A 19850-nucleotide genomic window follows, 5' to 3' on the forward strand; every position below is an offset into this window, starting at 1 on the left:
TATCTTGAATAAGCCCAGACAAGACCAGCAGAGAAACTGACCAGTCAACAAACAGAATCATGAGAAATAATAAAGCACTGTGGCTTTAAGTCAATACAGTTTGGACGGTTTGTTACCCAGCAATACATAACTGATAGACCATATATAAATTTCTAAATCACAAGATTTAGAAAATATGAGTTAGTATTCTCTTGCCAATATATCCCTCAGTCTATAATATGAAATCATCTAACTTTCTATAGCACTTTGCAGTACTTTTCACAACCTCATTTTTTCCCGAACCGTAACTTTATGAGCTAGTTATTACTATTATCCAGACTTACAGAGAAGAAAACCAAGGCTGATTAGTTCACCTAGCTAATAACTGCCCACAAAACTGTGAGTATCCTCATTAGTCTGTGAGCTACTTTAGCGGGGAGATGTCTTACGCATCTTTGTATCTTAAGCGCATGCAAGATGACAAACAGAAAGTCAATTTTGAAAAGGTTGGATGGATGGATGGATGGGTGGGTGGATGGATGGATAAATGGATGGACGAATCAACCTGTTGTTTCCTCTATTATTTTAACTATTTAAGAAAACTGATATACATGTAGCCCACCCCCATGCCCAGCCCCTCTAAAGTCTCTCTTTTCAATGCTAGTTGTTTTGGCTACTTTTCACTTAAGTTAGTACATAGATAGTTTATATTCCCGGTTGTCTTCTTTTAAGTAAAACCTAATTCATCAATGTTTTTCTCAAAATTTAGTACCTAAATTTTAGTACCTAAAACTAAACACAATATTGAATTTAAAACTACTTTCTGTAATCTGAACTCTGCAACTATAAGAAAGTAATACTCTTCGTAGATATCAAAAGTTTATCTGAAATAAGGTATCATCTTAAAAAAACAAGTAAAATAATGTCTTGGTTCTAATGGGGAAAGATTAAATCTCTCTAGAAATCTGTTGTAAGAAGTAAAATGCCTCGGCTAAACTTAAGATCAATAAAATTCAGTCAGGAAAATATAATTACTCTCCAATGATCTACTTGAATTGAGGGAAATAAATGGACTCATTAATTTTAGCTAGTTTAAGAGGCTTCTTTAAATTATGCCATTGATTTTGGTTAATTTAGACAGAATTAAAGAACTCAAGTTATTTTACTAAATTCTTCCTATAATGCATTTATTTAGGTCAGTTTTAAAAGAATATAACACCCTCTAATCCCATAGTTAAAACATAAATAATCCCTATTCCTTGATGCCAAGTGCAGTTGGCTACAATTATGTGCTGTTTTGTTCTATCATTTATCATGATGCTCTCATAAAAAAAAAAAAGTAGCACTTTTTGTTTCTGTGACACCCAGTAAGTGAAACTTTATTTGCATTAATTTCCTTAGAATTATGAAATTAGGAATTTTCAGAAACTATTATGCTAAATTCTAACCAATATTTTAAAAAACATACCTATATTAATTTTATTGAAATTACTTTTGTATTTAGTCGCTAGAAGTCCTTAGAAAGTAACTTTAAAGGGCTCACAAGAAGTAGGACATGATTTTATAAAATCTTTTTCTGGGAGAAAAACTTTTAATTTAAATATTTATGTCATTTATTTTCATCATACAATTTGATTTTAATTAGAATACTACATATAGTATCCATATTCAGCAATGACTTTTCAAAACATATATATGTTAAAGATTAAGAATTCTAGATCTCTAGCCCAGACATCTCTGCCATGGCTCTGTTCTTTGACAATAAATTCTAGCAGGGGTTTGCAAACTGTGGCTTGATGGGGCAAATCAGGTCACAGCTTTTGTTCTACATTTTTACTTAAAAAAATTAAAATTCGTAAAAGAAGAAACTTTTGAAAGAATATGTAACAGAGACCATATCTAGCCCACAAAGACTAAAATATTTACTATCTGACCTTTTACACGAATAAGTTTGCCCATACCCGATCAATGGATATTTCCACCTGAGTAGCCTATCACTATCTCAAACTTAATTAATCTAAAATCAAAGTTTTTCTGCCCAGACAACACCCTCTTCTAACTCTCCATTTCTCTTAAATTCAACTGAATTAAACCATGACCCTTGGGTCAGAAATAACCATGGCCAGAGTCTCTGTCTGAGCCCTGATAACCATTTCTATGCTTTTCTGTGTCACCACTGCCATTTGCCACAATTTAATCTAGGTTGGCATCACCTTAAGGCTGAATTCCTGTAACTACAATCTCTATTTCACTCTTTGATTCTGTCTGTGCTCCTTATGGGTTAATTTAAAACAGCAACTTTATTCTCATCATAAATCACTTAAATTTTATCCAGTTTTCCTATTGGTTACTATTGTATGTCTAAATTATATGGCATTTTCAAAGTCCTACTTCATCAGGCACATGCATTTCCAACTTTATTTTCCATTTAAATGGTTGCCAATAAGAAGTTACTTATCTCCCTGCAGCTAGACCCATCACTTTATTGTATCCTACTTACGTTCTACATCTTCAAATATATAAAAGAAGGATTTTTTTACTATTACTAATAATCATAATAAAAGAATAATTACTAACAAATATCAAGCACTGACTACTTAGTTACTGTGCTGAGCTATTTACATAGTATTAACCAATTTTTTGTTACAACAACTTTATAAGGAAGGGACTGCTATTATCATCATTCTAAATATGAGAAATCTGAGGAACAAAGATTCTTGGGCCAAAGTTATACAGCTACTAAGTGGCAACACCAGGGCAGGAAACGAGGCAGCCTGGCTTGTTTCCGTGTTTTTAGCACTGTACTATACTCTTCTCAGAATTAAACCAGTGTGACCTCCTGTTTGGAAAATTCCTACTGCCTGGCTTTCCTGAGGCTCCTTGAAAATGAAGGTTGGTCTACAGTTTCTTCTACAGTAGAGAGTGAAAACACTACCTGTCTATGAAGGGTAGGCAACAGGTTGACCCCAGGATCAGAAAGATGTGATGTAAGTAAATGTTTCAGCCAGGAGGGTAGGAAAGCTAAGAGAAACAAGTAGAAGAAGACAGGTGTGCAACAAATTCTCCATTGAGGGGTCGGTGCCCATGGTGGAATGGGTTGAGGGTGCGTTTGGTGGCAAGGCTTAGTCCTGTGCCCCAACTTTGGAATTCCTGATGGATACCGACAAGAAGGGTAGTCCCACTCCACAGGCAGCCAAATGTGGGAGAAAAATAAAGGCGAGGATTAATTAGGCAGAGAGAAGGATTGACTTAACACACCCAAGGCTCCTCACTGGAAGGAACCCAGAAGTTTCTGCCCAAATCCACAAGAGAACATAGAGGATGGCTAAGGAGAGCCAGACCTGCAGGGGAGAGATAGTGGTGAGATGGCGTAAAGGAAGATGATCCAAGTACAGCAGAGATAGCTTAAAAGCATGGCCTGGATAGGTAGACTGAGGCTCAGAGGATCTGCAGTATCTATTTTTCAAAATGTCCTCCACTCTAAAGAAAATACCTCTTCACAAGGATGTGCATATATTTTTCTGGCATATGTAGCACTAAGCATTATCTCTATTACGAAATCAATCATTTAACAAGTTTTAATAAAACCACAAAGTGGTTTAATATGTATTAAAAGGTATATATCCTTTCTGTATACTTTTTTAATGCACAAATTATAGTCCTGTAGCAAGAGCTTTACATAACAGTGAAGAGAAAGCTCAATTGTCCCATAAAAATGTGAACAATGTAAGGTTAGGTTTCCACAGAAAATTAAAATAAACTACTGTGTCAGAAAATTAAAATTAAGATAAGATAGAGGATTAAATAAGTAAGCTTACTAATGGCAGGTGATGGTAATGAGGTTCACGCTTATATGCATCATGACTAGCCCTCAGTACATATGTGCATATGACTAACCAATCAAAGTATTTTGACAACTTTTTGAATATTATGCACATTAGGACACCAAGACAAAAAGAAACACGCTCCACATTATCACCTACTATGAGAACTAAAAAAAAATTTTTTTTAATTAGTATTTAACTCAACTCCAGTCTTCCTTCCTGAGTATACAGAGCCTTGAAAAGCAGAAGACAAACTTGTTCCTTAATCATGCTGACTGGACGAAGCAAATACATTGTTTTTTGAAGGTGCATGACATACTGAGAGTGGCACACTGAAAAAAAAAATAGGGTGTGAATTAAATCAGCGGTGCTCCAACACCTGCTGTCTCCATTTTACAAATGACGAAACTGAGAGCATCAGTAGCTAGCCTGAGTTAAATACAATGTTCCTAAGTGGTAGAGCTGGGCTTCAAATTCCAGCCAGCCCAATCTCTTTTTTTTTTTTTTTTTTTTCTGTACGCGGGCCTCTCACTGTTGTGGCCTCTCCCCTTGCTGAGCACAGGCTCCGGACGCGCAGGCTCAGCGGCCACGGCTCACGGGCCTAGAAGCTCCGCGGCATGTGGGATCTTCCCGGACCAGGGCACGAACCCGTGTCCCCTGCATTGGCGGGCAGACTCTCAACCACTGCGCCACTAGGGAAGCCCCCAGCCCAATCTCTTAAACACTGCACCAACAGTGCTTCACAATGCATTTCACAAAATTCAGCATCCATTCTCTAAAAAAAAAAAAAAAAAAAAATCTTAATAAAAGGAATAGAATAATTATTTCTTAACATAATCACATCTTCTTTAAACTAATACCAACTTCAAACCTACTAATAAATCACTGTAAGTGTCCCTGTTGTATTCAGGAGAAAGAATAAGATACCTGGTGGCTTTTCTTTGGAACTTTCTGGAATTTCTGATTAATAACATAAAGCAGAAAAATAAGAAACTCTAGTTATAACCATTCAAAATGATAAGACAATTACTTATAAACTGTACAACTGCTTAACAAAACTAAGCATAGGGCTTCCCTAGTGGCGCAGTGGTTGAGAGTCCGCCTGCCGAAGCAGGGGACATGGGTTCGTGCCCCGGTCCGGGAAGATCCCACATGCCGTGGAGCGGCTGGGCCCGTGAGCCATGGCCACTGAGCCTGCGCGTCCGGAGCCTGTGCTGCGCAACGGGAGAGGCCACAACAGAGAGAGGCCCGCATACCGCAAAACAAAACAAAACAAAACAACTTAGTAAGCCTAGTACCTAAGAGATCATAAGAACTGAAATGGTAAGTTCTTTGAGATGGTTTGGAACAAAATAAACGATAAATAAAAGTTATATAACCAATAATTTTCATATTCTTCATTCTATATCTTAGCAATATGTAAAGGAAATTATCTAACTCACTTAGGAATAAATATGATAAGGAATATACTAGAGCTATATGAAAATCAATAAAACTAAATTAAAAAGCAAAAAAAGACAAATAATTTGAGAAGTAGACTTTATTTCTGGATAGAAACACTGTGTATTACAGAGATATCATTTTTTCCAAATTATTTCATAAGAAATGAAATCGGAGGTGAAATTGACATTACGATCTTTAAGTTCGTCTGGGAAAATCCACTGGTGAAAATAGAATAATTTTGAAATAGAAAAGTAATAAAGAGGAACTAGACCTAGTGGATGTTAAAATTTATCACAAAATGAAAATAAGTTTCTCACTGAAATACTGATAGCTGACTCAATGAAATATCGTAACACTGAACCTTAAAGCAGCAGGTGAGGGAAGAGTTATTATTTAACAAAGTTTCTATGAAGCCATTGATTAGTGATTTAGGAGAAAAATTATATTCTCATCTCACCATATGACAAATTCATATAGTGAAAAACAAAAAGACATCTGAAAAAAACAATATAAGTAAGAATCTGATTTCTGGATAGGCTTTAAAGCAATTTAAAAAAAAATAATAAATTGACAAATTTGACAAAATAAAAATTAATACGTTCTATAAGTTAAAGTATAATAAAATGATAGGGTGAACAGAGTGAGAAAAAGTGAAATAAATATGTTAAAATGTACTTGTTCCTTATATATGAAAGCATTATAAAATTCAGTTAAGAAAAACAAAAATATATCTAAATATAAATAACAAACAAATAATTTCAGTGAAAATGCAAACAACAGATGAACACTTTACGGAATCCAATACCTACAGTAACCAAGAAAGCAAATTAAAATGAAATGCATTTCTCACTTTTCAAATTTGGGAAAAAATTACATTTTATTGACTTTTGGGGGTGATCTCTATGTATACAGATGTCAAATTATAACACTGTACAGCTGAAACATATAATTAAAAAATAGTTTATTATATATTTTTGTAAAGGTAATGTATTTACACGGTTGAAAAACAAAACAATAGGAAAAGGTATTCATTTAGAAATCGTACCCTGATTCTTATCCCTGTTAACCTATTTTTCCCTTCACCTCCTCTCTTGATTTAGGCAACCATTTTTAGTTATTGCAAATGCTTGAAAGTTTCCTTATGAAATGCAAGCAAATCTAGAAATATATACTTATATTCCCACATTCCTTAAATAAAATTAAATAACAACTAGCATTTTACATGAGGTTAAATATTTTTTATGAATCAAACACTATTTGTATTTTCTTATGCAAACTGTTCATTCATCTTTGCCCACTGTTCTGTTGCTTTGTATTTCTCCACACTCCCACAATTCCTAAAATAGATTTAGAGAGAAAACTCCTGGTGATTTGAGAGGCAGATATTTTTTCCCTGCTTATTATTCTCCTTTAGAATTTCCCCAGAGTTTTTGTTTTGGTTTGGTTTGGTTTTTGCCAGCAAAAGGATTTTTTTTTTTAATGAGTCAGATTTATCTTTTTATCTTTCTCTTTCTCCTTTAGATGGTGGAATTGAGTAATAGAAAAATTTCAGCTAGATTCTTTTGGATTTTCTAAGTATTAAGTCATTTACAAATAACAGTTTTACTTCCACCTTTCTAAGTTTCATAGCTCAAATTTCTTTCTCTCATCTGGCTTTGTTAACTAACAACACCGGTACAGCATCACCAGCAGGGGTGAGAGGTGGACACACTTACCTTGTTTGTACTTTGAGCAGAAGTAGCAGAAGTGCCTCTAGCGTTTGGTCATTATTTACAATGCTATCACTGGGCTGAGTTTGCGCGTGTGTATGTGTGAACACACGGTCTGTCAGTCTGCCATGCTTATAAAATGTTTAACTCTTTCTTTATTGAGCTGTCTCTCTTTTTTGAAACGTCCAGAATGGCTGTTGAATTTTGTCAAATGAGTAGAAATTAACATGTGATTTTTTTTCCCTTAGATCAACTATTATGATGAATTATTTTAATAGAATTCATAATCTTTCATCCCTGGAATGAACCCTACTTCATCATGATATATAACCCCTCTAATGAGCTGCTGCTAATAATTTTCTGAAGAGTTTTTCATTGATATTCTTAAATAAAACTGGGAATAGTTTTCTTCTTGTGAAATTCTGACCAAGTTTAGGTGCCAATGATAGTCTCCCTTCATTAAAATAATTTGAGGAGAAGGCGGAAGATGGCGGAAGAGTAAGACGCGGAGATCACCTTCCTCCCCACAGATACACCAGAAATACATATACACGTGGAACAACTCCTACAGAACACCTACTGAAAGCTGGCAGAAGACCTCAGACCTCCCAAAAGGCAAGAAACTCCCCACGTACCTGGGTAGGGCAAAAGAAAAAACAGAGACAAAAGAATAGGGACGGCACCTGCACCAGTGGGAGGGAGCCGTGAAGGAGGAAAAGTTACCACACACTAGGAAGCCCCTTCGCGGGCGGAGACTGCGGGAGGCGGAGGGGGGAGCTTCGAAGCCGCAGAGGACTGCACAGCAACGGGTGCGGAGGGCAAAGCGGGGAGATTCCCGCACAGAGGATCGGTGCCGACCGGCACTCACCAGCCCGAGAGGCTTGTCTGCTCACCCGCCGGGGCGGGCGGGGCTGCGAGCTGAGGCCGGAGCGCAGGGAGAGGACTGGGGTTGGCGGCTTGAACATAGCCTGAAGGGGTTAGTGCACCACAGCTGGCCGGGAGGGAGTCCGGGGAAAAAGCCTGCACCTGCCGAAGAGGCAGGAGACTTTTCCTTCCCTCTTTGTTTCCTGGGGCGTGAGGAGAGGGGTTTAAGAACGATGCTTAAAGGAACTCCAGAGACGGGCGCGAGCCGCGGCTAAAAGCGCGAACCCCAGAGACGGGCGCGAGCCGCGGCTGAAAGCGCGGAATCCAGAGACGGGCGCGAGCCGCGGCTGAAAGCGCGGAATCCAGAGACGGGCGCGAGCCGCGGCTAAAAGCGCGGACCCCAGAGGCGGGCGGGAGACGTTAAGGCTGCTGCTGCCGCCACCGAGGGGCCTGTGTGCGAGCACAGGTCACTCTCCACACCCCTCTTCCGCGGAGCCTGTGCAGCCCGCCACTGCCAGGTTCCCGGGATCCAGGGACAACTTCCCCGGGACAGCGCACAGCGCGCCTCAGGCTGGTGCAAAGTCACGCCGGCCTTTGCCACCGCAGGCCCGCCCCGCACTCTGTGCCCCTCCGTCCCCGCCGGCCTGAGTGAGCCAGAGCCCCCAATCAGCGGCTCTTTTAACCCCATCCTGTCTGAGCAAAAAACAGACGCCCTCCAGCGATCTACACGCAGAGGCAGGGCCAAATCCAAAGCTTAGCCCTGGGAGCTGTGAGAACAAAGAAGAGAAAGGGAAATCTCTCCCAGCAGCCTCAGAAGCAGCGGATTAAAGCTCCACAATCAACTTGACGTACCTGCATCTGTGGAATACCTGAATAGACAACCAATCATCCCAAATTAAGGAGGTGGACTTTAGGAGCAAGATCTATGATTTTCTCCCCTTTCCTCTTTTTGTGAGTGTGTATGTGTATGCTTCTGTGTGAGATCTTGTCTGTATAGTCTTGCTTCCAACATTTGTCCTAGGGTTCTATCCGTCCATGTTTTTTTTAAATTTTTTTTCTTAATAATTTTAATAACAATATTATACTTTACCTTCGTTCTTTCTTTCTTTCTTTCCGTCCTTCCTTCCCTCCTTTAGACAACGAATCATCCCAGATTGAGGAGGTGGTCTCTGACAGCAAGATTTAGGATTTTTCCCCATTTACCTCTTTTAGTGAGGGTGTATGTGTATGCTTCTGTGTAAGATTTTGTCTGTATAGCTTTGCTGCCAACATTTGTCCTAAGGTTCTTTCCGTCCCTTTTTTTTTTTTCTAAATAAGAATTTTTTAATTCAATAACTTTATTATACTTTATTTTATTTTTACTGTATCTTCTTTCTTTCTGTCTTTTTTCCTTCTTTCCCTCCTTCCTTCCTTCCTCCCTCCCTCCCTCCCTCCTTTCTTTCCTTCTTGCCTTCTTTCCTTCTTTGCTTCTTTCTTTCTTTCTTCCTTCCTTCCTACCCTCCTTTCCTTCTTTCTTTCCTCATACTTCTACTAATTCCCTCTACTTTTTCTCCCTTTTATCCTGAGCCGTGTGGATGAAAAGCTTTTGGTGCTCCAGCCAGGAGGCAGGGCTCTGCCTCTGAGGTAGGAGAGCCAACTTCAGGACACTGATCAACAAGAGACCTCCCAGCTCCACGTAATATCAAACGGCGAAAATCTCCCAGAGACCTCCATCTTAACACCAGCACCCAGCTTCACTCAACGACCAGCAAGCCACAGTGCTGGAAAACCTATGCCAAACAACTAGCAAAACAGGAACACAACCTCACCCATTAGCAGAGAGGCTGCCTAAAATCATAATAAGGCCACAGACACCCCCAAACACACCACCAGACGTGAACCTGCCCACTAGAGAGACAAGATCCAGCCTCATCCACCACAACACAGGCACTAGTCCCCTCCACCAGGAAGCCTACACAACCCACTGAACCAACCTTAGCCACTGGAGACAGACATCAAAAACAGGAGGAACTACGAACCTGCAGCCTGCAAAAAGGAGACCCCAAACACAGTAAGATAAGCAAAATGAGAAGACAGAAAAACACACAGCAGATGAAGGAGCAAGATAAAAATGCACCAGACCTAACAAATGAAGAGGAAATAGGCAGTCTACCTGAAAGAGAATTCAAAATAATGATAGTAAGGTTGATCCGAAATCTTGGAGATAGAATGGACAATAGATTGGACAAAATGCAAGAATCAGTTAACAAGGACCTAGAAGAACTAAAGATGAAACAAGCAATGATGAACAACACAATAAATGAAATTAAAAGTACTCTAGATGGGATCAATAGCAGAATAACTGAGGCAGAAGAACGGATAAGTGAGCTGGAAGATAAAATAGTGGAAATAACTACTGCAGAGCAGAATAAAGAAAAAAGAATGAAAAGAACTGAGGACAGTCTCAGAGACCTCTGGGACAACATTAAACGCACCAACATTCGAATTATAGGGGTTCCAGAAGAAGAAGAGAAAAAGAAAGGGACTGAGAAAATATTTGAAGAGATTATAGTTGAAAACTTCCCTAACATGGGAAAGGAAATAGTTAATCAAGTCCAGGAAGCACAGAGAGTCCCATACAAGATAAATACAAGGAGAAATACGCCAAGACACATATTAATCAAACTGTCAAAAATTAAATACAAAGAAAGCATATTAAAAGCAGCAAGGGAAAAACAACAAATAACACATAAGGGAATCCCCATAAGGTTAACAGCTGATCTCTCAGCAGAAACCCTACAAGCCAGAAGGGAGTGGCAGGACATACTGAAAGTGATGAAGCAGAAAAACATGCAGCCAAGATTACTCTACCCAGCAAGGATCTCATTCAGATTTGATGGAGAAATTAAAACCTTTACAGACAAGCAAAAGCTGAGAGAGTTCAGCACCACCAAACCAGCTTTACAACAAATGCTAAAGGATCTTTTCTAGGCAAGAAACACAAGAGAAGGAAAAGACCTATAATAACGAACCCAAAACAATTTAGAAAATGGGAATAGGAACATACATATCGATAATTACCTTAAATGTAAATGGACTAAATGCTCCCACCAAAAGACACAGATTAGCTGAATGGATACAAAAACAAGACCCTTATATATGCTGTCTACAAGAGACCCACTTCAGACCTAGAGACACATACAGACTGAAAGTAAGGGGATGGAAAAAGATATTCCATGCAAATGGAAGCCAAAAGAAAGCTGGAGTAGCAATTCTCATATCAGACAAAATAGACTTTAAAATAAGGACTATTAAAAGAGACAAAGAAGGACACTACATAATGATCAAGGGATCGATCCAAGAAGAAGATATAACAATTGTAAATATTTATGCACCCAACATAGGAGCACCTCAATACATAAGGCAAATACTAACAGCCATAAAAGGGGAAATCGACAGTAACACATTCATAGTAGGGGACTTAAACACCCCACTTTCACCCATGGACAGATCATCCAAAATGAAAATAAATAAGGAAACACAAGCTTTAAATGATACATTAAACAAGATGGACTTAATTGATATTTATAGGACACTCCATCCAAAAACAACAGAATACACATTTTTCTCAAGTGCTCATGGAACATTCTCCAGGATAGATCATATCTCTGGTCACAAATCAAGCCTTGGTAAATTTAAGAAAATTGAAATTGTATCACGTATCTTTTCTGACCACAACGCCATGAGACTAGATATCAATTACAGGAAAAGATCTGTAAAAAATACAAACACATGGAGGCTAAACAATACCCTACTTAATAATGAAGATATCACTGAAGAAATCAAAGAGGAAATCAAAAAATACCTAGAAACAAATGACAATGGAGACACAACGACCCAAAACCTGTGGGATGCAGCAAAAGAAGTTCTAAGGGGGAAGTTTATAGCAATACAAGCCCACCTTAAGAAGCAGGAAACATCTCGAATAAACAACCTAACCTTGCACCTCAAGCAATTAGAGAAAGAAGAACAAAAAAACCCCAAAGCTAGCAGAAGGAAAGAAATCATAAAAATCAGATCAGAAATAAATGAAAAAGAAATGAAGGAAACAATAGCAAAGATCAATAAAACTAAAAGCTGGTTCTTTGAGAAGATAAACAAAATAGATAAACCACTAGCCAGACTCATCAAGAAAAAAAGGGAGAAGACTCAAATCAATAGAATTAGAAATGAAAAAGGAGAGGTAACAACTGACACTGCAGAGATAAAAGAGATCATAAGAGATTACTACAAGCAACTCTATGCCAATAAAATGGACAATCTGGAAGAAATGGACAAATTCTTAGAAATGCACAACCTGCCAAGACTGAATCAGGAAGAAATAGAAAATATGAACAGACCAATCACAAGCACTGAAATTGAAACTGTGATTAAAAACCTTCCAACAAGGAAAAGCCCAGGACCAGATGGCTTTACAGGCGAATTCTATCAAACATTTAGAGAAGAGCTAACACCTATCCTTCTCAAACTCTTCCAAAATATAGCAGAGGGAGGACCACTCCCAAACTCCTTCTACGAGGCCACCATCACCTTGATACCAAAACCAGACAAGGATGTCACAAAGAAAGAAAACTACAGGCCAATATCACTGATGAACATAGATGCAAAAATCCTCAACAAAATACTAGCAAACAGAATCCAACAGCACATTAAAAGGATCATACACCATGATCAAGTGGGGTTTATTCCAGGAATGCAAGGATTCTTCAATATACGCAAATCTATCAATGTGATAAACCATATTAACAAATTGAAGGAGAAAAACCATATGATCATCTCAATAGATGCAGAGAAAGCTTTTGACAAAATTCAACACCCATTTATGATAAAAACCCTGCAGAAAGTAGGCATAGAGGGAACTTTCCTCAACATATAAAGGCCATATATGACAAGCCCACAGCAAACATCATCCTCAATGGTGAAAAACTGAAAGCATTTCCACTAAGATCAGGAACAAGACAAGGTTGCCCACTCTCACCACTATTATTCCACATAGTTTTGGAAGTTTTAGCCACAGCAATCAGAGAAGAAAAGGAAATAAAAGGAATCCAAATCGGAAAAGAAGAAGTAAAGCTGTCACTGTTTGCAGATGACATGATCCTATACATAGAGAACCCTAAAGATGCTACCAGAAAACTACTAGAGCTAATCAATGAATTTGGTAAAGTGGCAGGATACAAAATTAATGCACAGAAATCTCTGGCATTCCTATATACTAATGATGAAAAATCTGAAAGTGAAATCAAGAAAACACTCCCATTTACCATTGCAACAAAAAGAATAAAATATCTAGGAATAAACCTACCTAAGGAGACAAAAGACCTGTATGCAGAAAATTATAAGACACTGATGAAAGAAATTAAAGATGATACAAATAGATGGAGAGATATACCATGTTCTTGGATTGGAAGAATCAACATTGTGAAAATGACTCTACTACCCAAAGCAATCTATAGATTCGATGCAATCCCTATCAAACTACCACTGGCATTTTTCACAGAACTAGAACAAAAAATTTCACAATTTGTATGGAAACACAAAAGACCCCGAATAGCCAAAGCAATCTTGAGAACGAAAGAAGGAACTGGAGGAATCAGGCTCCCTGACTTCAGACTATACTACAAAGCTACAGTTATCAAGACGGTATGGTACTGGCACAAAAACAGAAAGATAGATCAATGGAACAGGATAGAAAGCCCAGAGATAAACCCATGCACATATGGACACCTTATCTTTGATAAAGGTGGCAGTAATGTACAATGGAGAAAGGACAGCCTCTTCAATAAGTGGTGCTGGGAAAACTGGACAGGTACATGTAAAAGTATGAGATTAGATCACTCCCTAACACCATACACAAAAATAAGCTCAAAATGGATTAAAGACCTAAATGTAAGGCCAGACACTATCAAACTCTTAGAGGAAAACATAGGCAGAACACTCTATGACATAAATCACAGCAAGATCCTTTCTGACCCACCTCCTAGAGTAATGGAAATAAAAACAAAAATAAACAAATGGGACCTAATGAAACTTCAAAGCTTTTGCACAGCAAAGGAAACCATAAACAGGACCAAAAGACAACCCTCAGAATGGGAGAAAATATTTGCAAATGAAGCAACCGACAAAGGATTAATCTCCAAAATTTACAAGCAGCTCATGCAGCTCAATAACAAGAAAACAAACAACCCAATCCAAAAATGGGCAGAAGACCTAAATAGACATTTCTCCAAAGAAGATATACAGACTGCCAACAAACACATGAAAGAATGCTCAACATCATTAATCATTAGAGAAATGCAAATCAAAACTACAATGAGATATCATCTCACACCAGTCAGAATGGCTATCATCAAAAAATCTAGAAACAATAAATGCTGGAGAGGGTGTGGAGAAAAGGGAACACTCTTGCACTGCTGGTGGGAATGTGAATTGGTTCAGCCACTATGGAGAACAGTATGGAGGTTCCTTAAAAAACTACAAATAGAACTACCATATGACCCAGCAATCCCACTACTGGGCATATACCCTGATAAAACCAAAATTCAAGAAGAGTCATGTACCAAAATGTTCATTGCAGCTCTATTTACAATAGCCCGGAGATGGAAACAACCTAAGTGCCCGTCATCGGATGAATGGATAAAGAAGATGTGGCACATATATACAATGGAATATTACTCAGCCATAAAAAGAAACGAAATTGAGCTATTTGTAATGAGGTGGATAGACCTAGAGTCTGTCATACAGAGTGAAGTAAGTCAGAAAGAAAAAGACAAATACCGTATGCTAACACATATATATGGAATTTAAGAAAAAAAATGTCATGAAGAACCTAGGGGTAAAGCAGGAATAAAGACGCAGACCTCCTAGAGAACGGACTTGAGGTTATGGGGAGGGGGAAGGGTGAGCTGTGACAGGGCGAGAGAGAGTCATGGGCATATACACACTAACAAACGTAGTAAGGTAGATAGCTAGTGGGAAGCAGCCGCATGGCACAGGGATATTGGCTCGGTGCTTTGTGACAGCCTGGAGGGGTGGGATAGGGAGGGTGGGAGGGAGGGAGACGCAACAGGGAAGACATATGGGAACATATGTTTATGTATGACTGATTCACTTTGTTATAAAGCAGAAACTAACACACCATTGTAAAGCAATTATACCCCAATAAAGATGTTAAAAAAAAATAATAAGATCAAAGAGAAAGAAAAAATAATAATAATTTGAGTTTGTATTCCTCTGGAAGGGTTTAAATCACACTGAAATAATCTCTTCTTGAAAAAAAAATCATTGGATAGGATGTAACTTGCAAATGATGCATACTGTAATATCTAGGTAACCAATCTTGAGTTGTAATCTTGAGTTACAATTTTAAAAGTTACATGTAATATTTAAGGTAACAAATACAAAGAGTAAAACACAATTAATTAATGAAGTAGTAGAGGAAACAGCAATAGTAAAAAGTCGATTCATCCGAATTAAGGCAAGAAAGGAAGAACAAAACTACATAAAGAGATGGGTCAAATGGAAACAAAGAGTAGACTGGTAGATATAAACACAGCTATATGAGTAATTATATTAAATGAAAATGGATTAAATGCTCTATGTAAAAGACTAAGATTGCCAGATTAAATTAAAAAGAAAAATGTAAAACCTGTGGTTTTAGAAGGCACACTTGTAACATAAGGGCAAAGACAGGCTGAAAGTAAATGGAAGGACCAAAAAGCAAGTCATTACAGTTAAAGGACTAAAATTATTCAGTGTTTATTATCTGACAGAATTCTGGCTGTTAAAATCAATACCAAAAAAATAATTCTTAATTTATTTTCTCAATTCTCAATTGTGTGAAATTCTCAATTGTCTGAAAAATAAACGATACACTTTTTGAATAACTCAGGAATCAGAGAGGAAATTCCAATGGAATTCAGGCAAACAATAAAGATATGAAATCATCATTAGGCACAGAAAAAGGATTCTATTAAATAGAGCAATTCCGGGAAGCAAGAGACGGTAAAAATGGGAAAGCAGCAGGAAAGGGGTGAAGCCCATAGAAGAACGTGACGTGGGGCTTGCCATTCCTAAGTGCGCAGAGCTACAGAAGAGTCACCCCCAGACAGAGGAAGGGGCGAGAATGTGTTACTAATTCCTGCATCCCATTGGTCAAAGATTAGCCAGACAGCCCGTTAACTTGTCCGCATTTCCATGTCAGGAGGAAACCCCGGGCAGGAAACTCAGGATGTGAGCAAGTGCACCCACCCCACCTGTCAGGATGTACCTTGTGGAGTCCATCAGAGATTACAAGAAGCTGCTACGCACCAGTTCTGACCTCTTCCAGCTTTGTCACTGGAAGCTACCACTGAGGGACACAGCCCCTTCCTACCAATGCATTTCCCTCCTTTTTGAAAGACGTGCTTTCTGAGATCTTCCACCCATGGGCACAAAGAATTTTTCTCCATTTCTCCCAGCAATGAATCCCTGTTCAACCTCAGTCCCCACTCAGAACTGGGCTCTTTCCTTCTTGTTGGTGATTGTTGGCAGCTGTCATCACTGGGCCCCCTCCATACTTCCATTCCTCTCTGTCCCTCCAGTGGAACTTCCTGTGCAAACTCTCTAGCCTCAGTTGCTTTTGCCTATACTCCACATGGTTTGGATTTTAGAGCTTTTCACTATCTCTGAGTTTTGCTTTAGACTTAGTTTGTGGGTCTTTCCACAATCCCATTCTACATGATTTCCGAGAGAATTACATTTGGTCCAGTTCCCTGCTCACTATGGAACCAGGAAGGATTGTTTTGTCCATTGCCAGATGAATGGATAAAGAAGATGTGGCACATATATACAATGGAATATTACTCAGCCATAAAAAGAAATGAAATTGAGTTATTTGTAGTGAGATGGATGGACCTAGAGACTGTCATACAGAGTGCAGTAAGTCAGAAAGAGAAAAACAAATACCGTACGCTAACACATATATATGGAATCTAAAAAAAGAAAAAAATATGGTTCTGAAGAACCTAGGGGCAGGACAGGAGTAAAGACACAGATGTAGAGAATGGACTTGAGGACACAGGGAGGGGGAAGGGTAAGCTGGGACGAAGTGAGAGAGTGGCATGGACATATATACGCTACCAAATGTAAAATAGAGAGCTAGCGGGAAGCAGCCTCATAGCACAGGGAGATCAGTTTGGTGCTTTGTGTCCACCTAGAGGGGTGGGATAGGGAGGGTGGGAGGGAGACTCAAGAGGGAGGAGATATGGGAATATATGTTTATGTAGAGTTGATTCACTTTGTTATACAGCAGAAACTAACACACCATTGTAAAGCAATTATAGTCCAATAAAGATGTTAAAAAAAAAAAAGCTGTTAATGTCAGCACTGATGAGGATGCAATGTCACCAAGACTCACAAAGGGATGACAAAGATATACATTTGTACATATTTTCTGGAGTATGTCTTGAGCACCATTAAAATATTTATAACTTTAAACATTTTAATTCTCCTCCTAGAAAATTTTCCTAATAAAATTTTCAGAAATCTGGTCAGGGATTTATTCAAAAATATATTTACTGAAGTATTATTTTAATAACCACCAATTAACCAGATTATAATCAGTTGTGATATATTTTAAATTGGAGTATTATATACACATTAAAAATAATATTAACTTATGTAGTATCACAGGGAAATGTCACAGTTTACTGTTAAATAGACAACAGTACAAGGCAAATTTTCAATAATTTTTATATCAACCATGTAGAAAAAATAGCCCTGGAAAGAATCATGTAATAAGCTGCCTCTTAGTTATTGCATTACTGGTGATGTTTTTCCCACTTTACACTTTTCTATAGTTTTCACTCATACTATAGTGAGCACGTTACTTTGATAATCAGAAAGATAATAAGAAATAAAACAAAAAAATAAAATCTTGAGACCCTTCCTCACACCAGATAAGAACAGCTATCACAGGCCTCCACAAATAACCACAACATAATATGATTATTTAAGTACCCAAAAGGAAGCTTCGGTTTTTAAGTACCACAAAGGAAGCTGCCCTGAATTTTTATTAAGAATCCCTAAACTCAAGAAACAACCTACTCAAAAACTAGGAATCAAGGAGAATTCTGAGAAAGAGAAAGCACTTTTTTATGACTTCAAAACAACTCAGGGGAGATTCCTGTTTAATTTCTTGCATATTTCAAGTATGATTTCACTTAAAGAAAATTCCCCTGGCTTTTGCCCCAGAATTGATCATAATGAATTTTTAAAAAATAATATGTTTATTTTCACAAACAGTGACAAGACAATTTAAAGCTATGTTGCTATTACAAAAATGTCCCAGTTCTACTCCTCAACATCCAAAATGCCCTCCTGCTTCTTTGAGCCATCAGTGGTAGCAATACATAAAATGTGTTTAACCCTAAGACTGTCAGTAAGTTATTTCTTGAGTTTAGGGGATTCCCTATAAAAAATCTAGGAAACAGAGCAATTTCAAAGAAGCACATGAAGTTAGAGGATATGTTTTACTTTGTAGGCAATTATAAGCAGAGGACATTTTCTTCACACTTTTTCTTCCAGTTTATATTTACTTCATTATTTTCTGATGCCAGAAATGATTGCACAAGAGAGGAATTACTTGTTTCCTCTTAGGATTCTTATAAAGAGTTTCACTTTTCATAAACCCCTGTATTTACTCTACTGCTTATCCTGATATATACAAATGATTCAGAAATTTTTCTAAAGGAGTTAAATATTATAACTGAAAGTAAAAATTAAATGCATGTGTTCACTTTATCAAGAAGTCAGTTCCTTTGATTTCCATTTCTGCAGCTTTATTTTGTTTAGTTCTTGAGACTGTACTTGATTTTACATCATTCTCAAACATTTTTCAAAAGTTTCAGATAGTCATTCAAGAACTCTAATCTACATTATTCTCTAATTTCCTTACACTTGTAAAATCATTCAGAAATTTGATAGTTGCATTACATTTATTATTTAATTTTAAGCACCCCAGTTCCTTTAAAATTAACTTAATAATAGAAAAAAGTGAGATGCAGAATGTCTTCATCTAATATGCCAAGGGTTGGCAAACTACGACCCACAGGCCAAACTTCACCGGCCATTTGTTTTTGTAAATAAAGTTTTGTTGGGACAAATCCATGCCCATCCATGTCTATAGCAATAAGGGCAGAGTTTAGTAGTTGCAACAGATATCATTTGGCTGGCAAAGCCTGTCTGGATTTTTTCAGAAAAAATTTGCCCACCTCTGTTATGTGCAGTGTTCTCTGTCCTCAGAAAATGTTTTCAACATTCTATAACAAATGGCATTTTCTTTTTTAACTAAGATGCTCATTTTTTAAAATTCTGGATATATATATAACATCCCAGGTTTGCCAGATCTTCATTATTACTAATTATACATTATTACATAAACGGGTCTATACTGTATGATGTAATTCTTAAAAGCTTTACTTACATGACCTCCTGTACATTTGCTATCTTCTAACACTGACTTCTTTGTTTCCTGTGACGTCACCAACATAGCACGTGATGGGACATTGTTTTAAAGAACCACATGACCATATGTAGGAATGGATTCTGTAGGAATCAAAGGTAGGATACAAAGATTAAAAATTATGTATTGAATAATCTTAACTTCCTTGAATTTATGATTACTTCTGCATCTGATGATGCTAGAAAAGACAGGAAGACTCATGGAGAAAGCTTCAGAAGTCAATAGAAACTTTTTTAAATTAAGTTTTCCTAAAATCTTCAGTCTTCCTCAGAATTTAACTCACATCCATGTTGACTATAGCTGCTTCATTTGGGAAAAGAAAGTATCATATATCATTTAAAATAAAGATTTTTTTACTCTTTCCCTGGAACTGGTGACCAGAACCAAATGTTGGGGATAAAGAAGCATTAAGTTTCCCACATTCTAAAAAGAATTTTGTTGCTAGGTCCAGCAACCTGCTCCAGGGAGAACTCAGAGGTAGGCAAACCC

The 19850-nt window shown here is 37.7% G+C and overlaps 1 protein-coding gene across 1 annotated transcript in view; it reads right to left on the reverse strand.

The window, feature by feature from the left end:
- IL15 (interleukin 15) overlaps nucleotides 1-19388 on the reverse strand; it is a gene marked incomplete at its 5' end in the record, with an annotated part of 57223 nt that extends 37835 nt beyond the window's left edge. The window contains one exon of the mRNA XM_082838520.1: nucleotides 19323-19388. Within this exon, the coding sequence (XP_082694646.1) occupies nucleotides 19323-19388 (66 nt within the window). The remainder of the gene's footprint in view (nucleotides 1-19322) is intronic.
- Nucleotides 19389-19850: the final 462 nt, after the last annotated feature.

Source organism: Leucopleurus acutus, assembly GCF_964270905.1.
Source record: "Leucopleurus acutus genome assembly, chromosome: 4".
Lineage (NCBI taxonomy): Eukaryota > Metazoa > Chordata > Mammalia > Artiodactyla > Delphinidae > Leucopleurus > Leucopleurus acutus.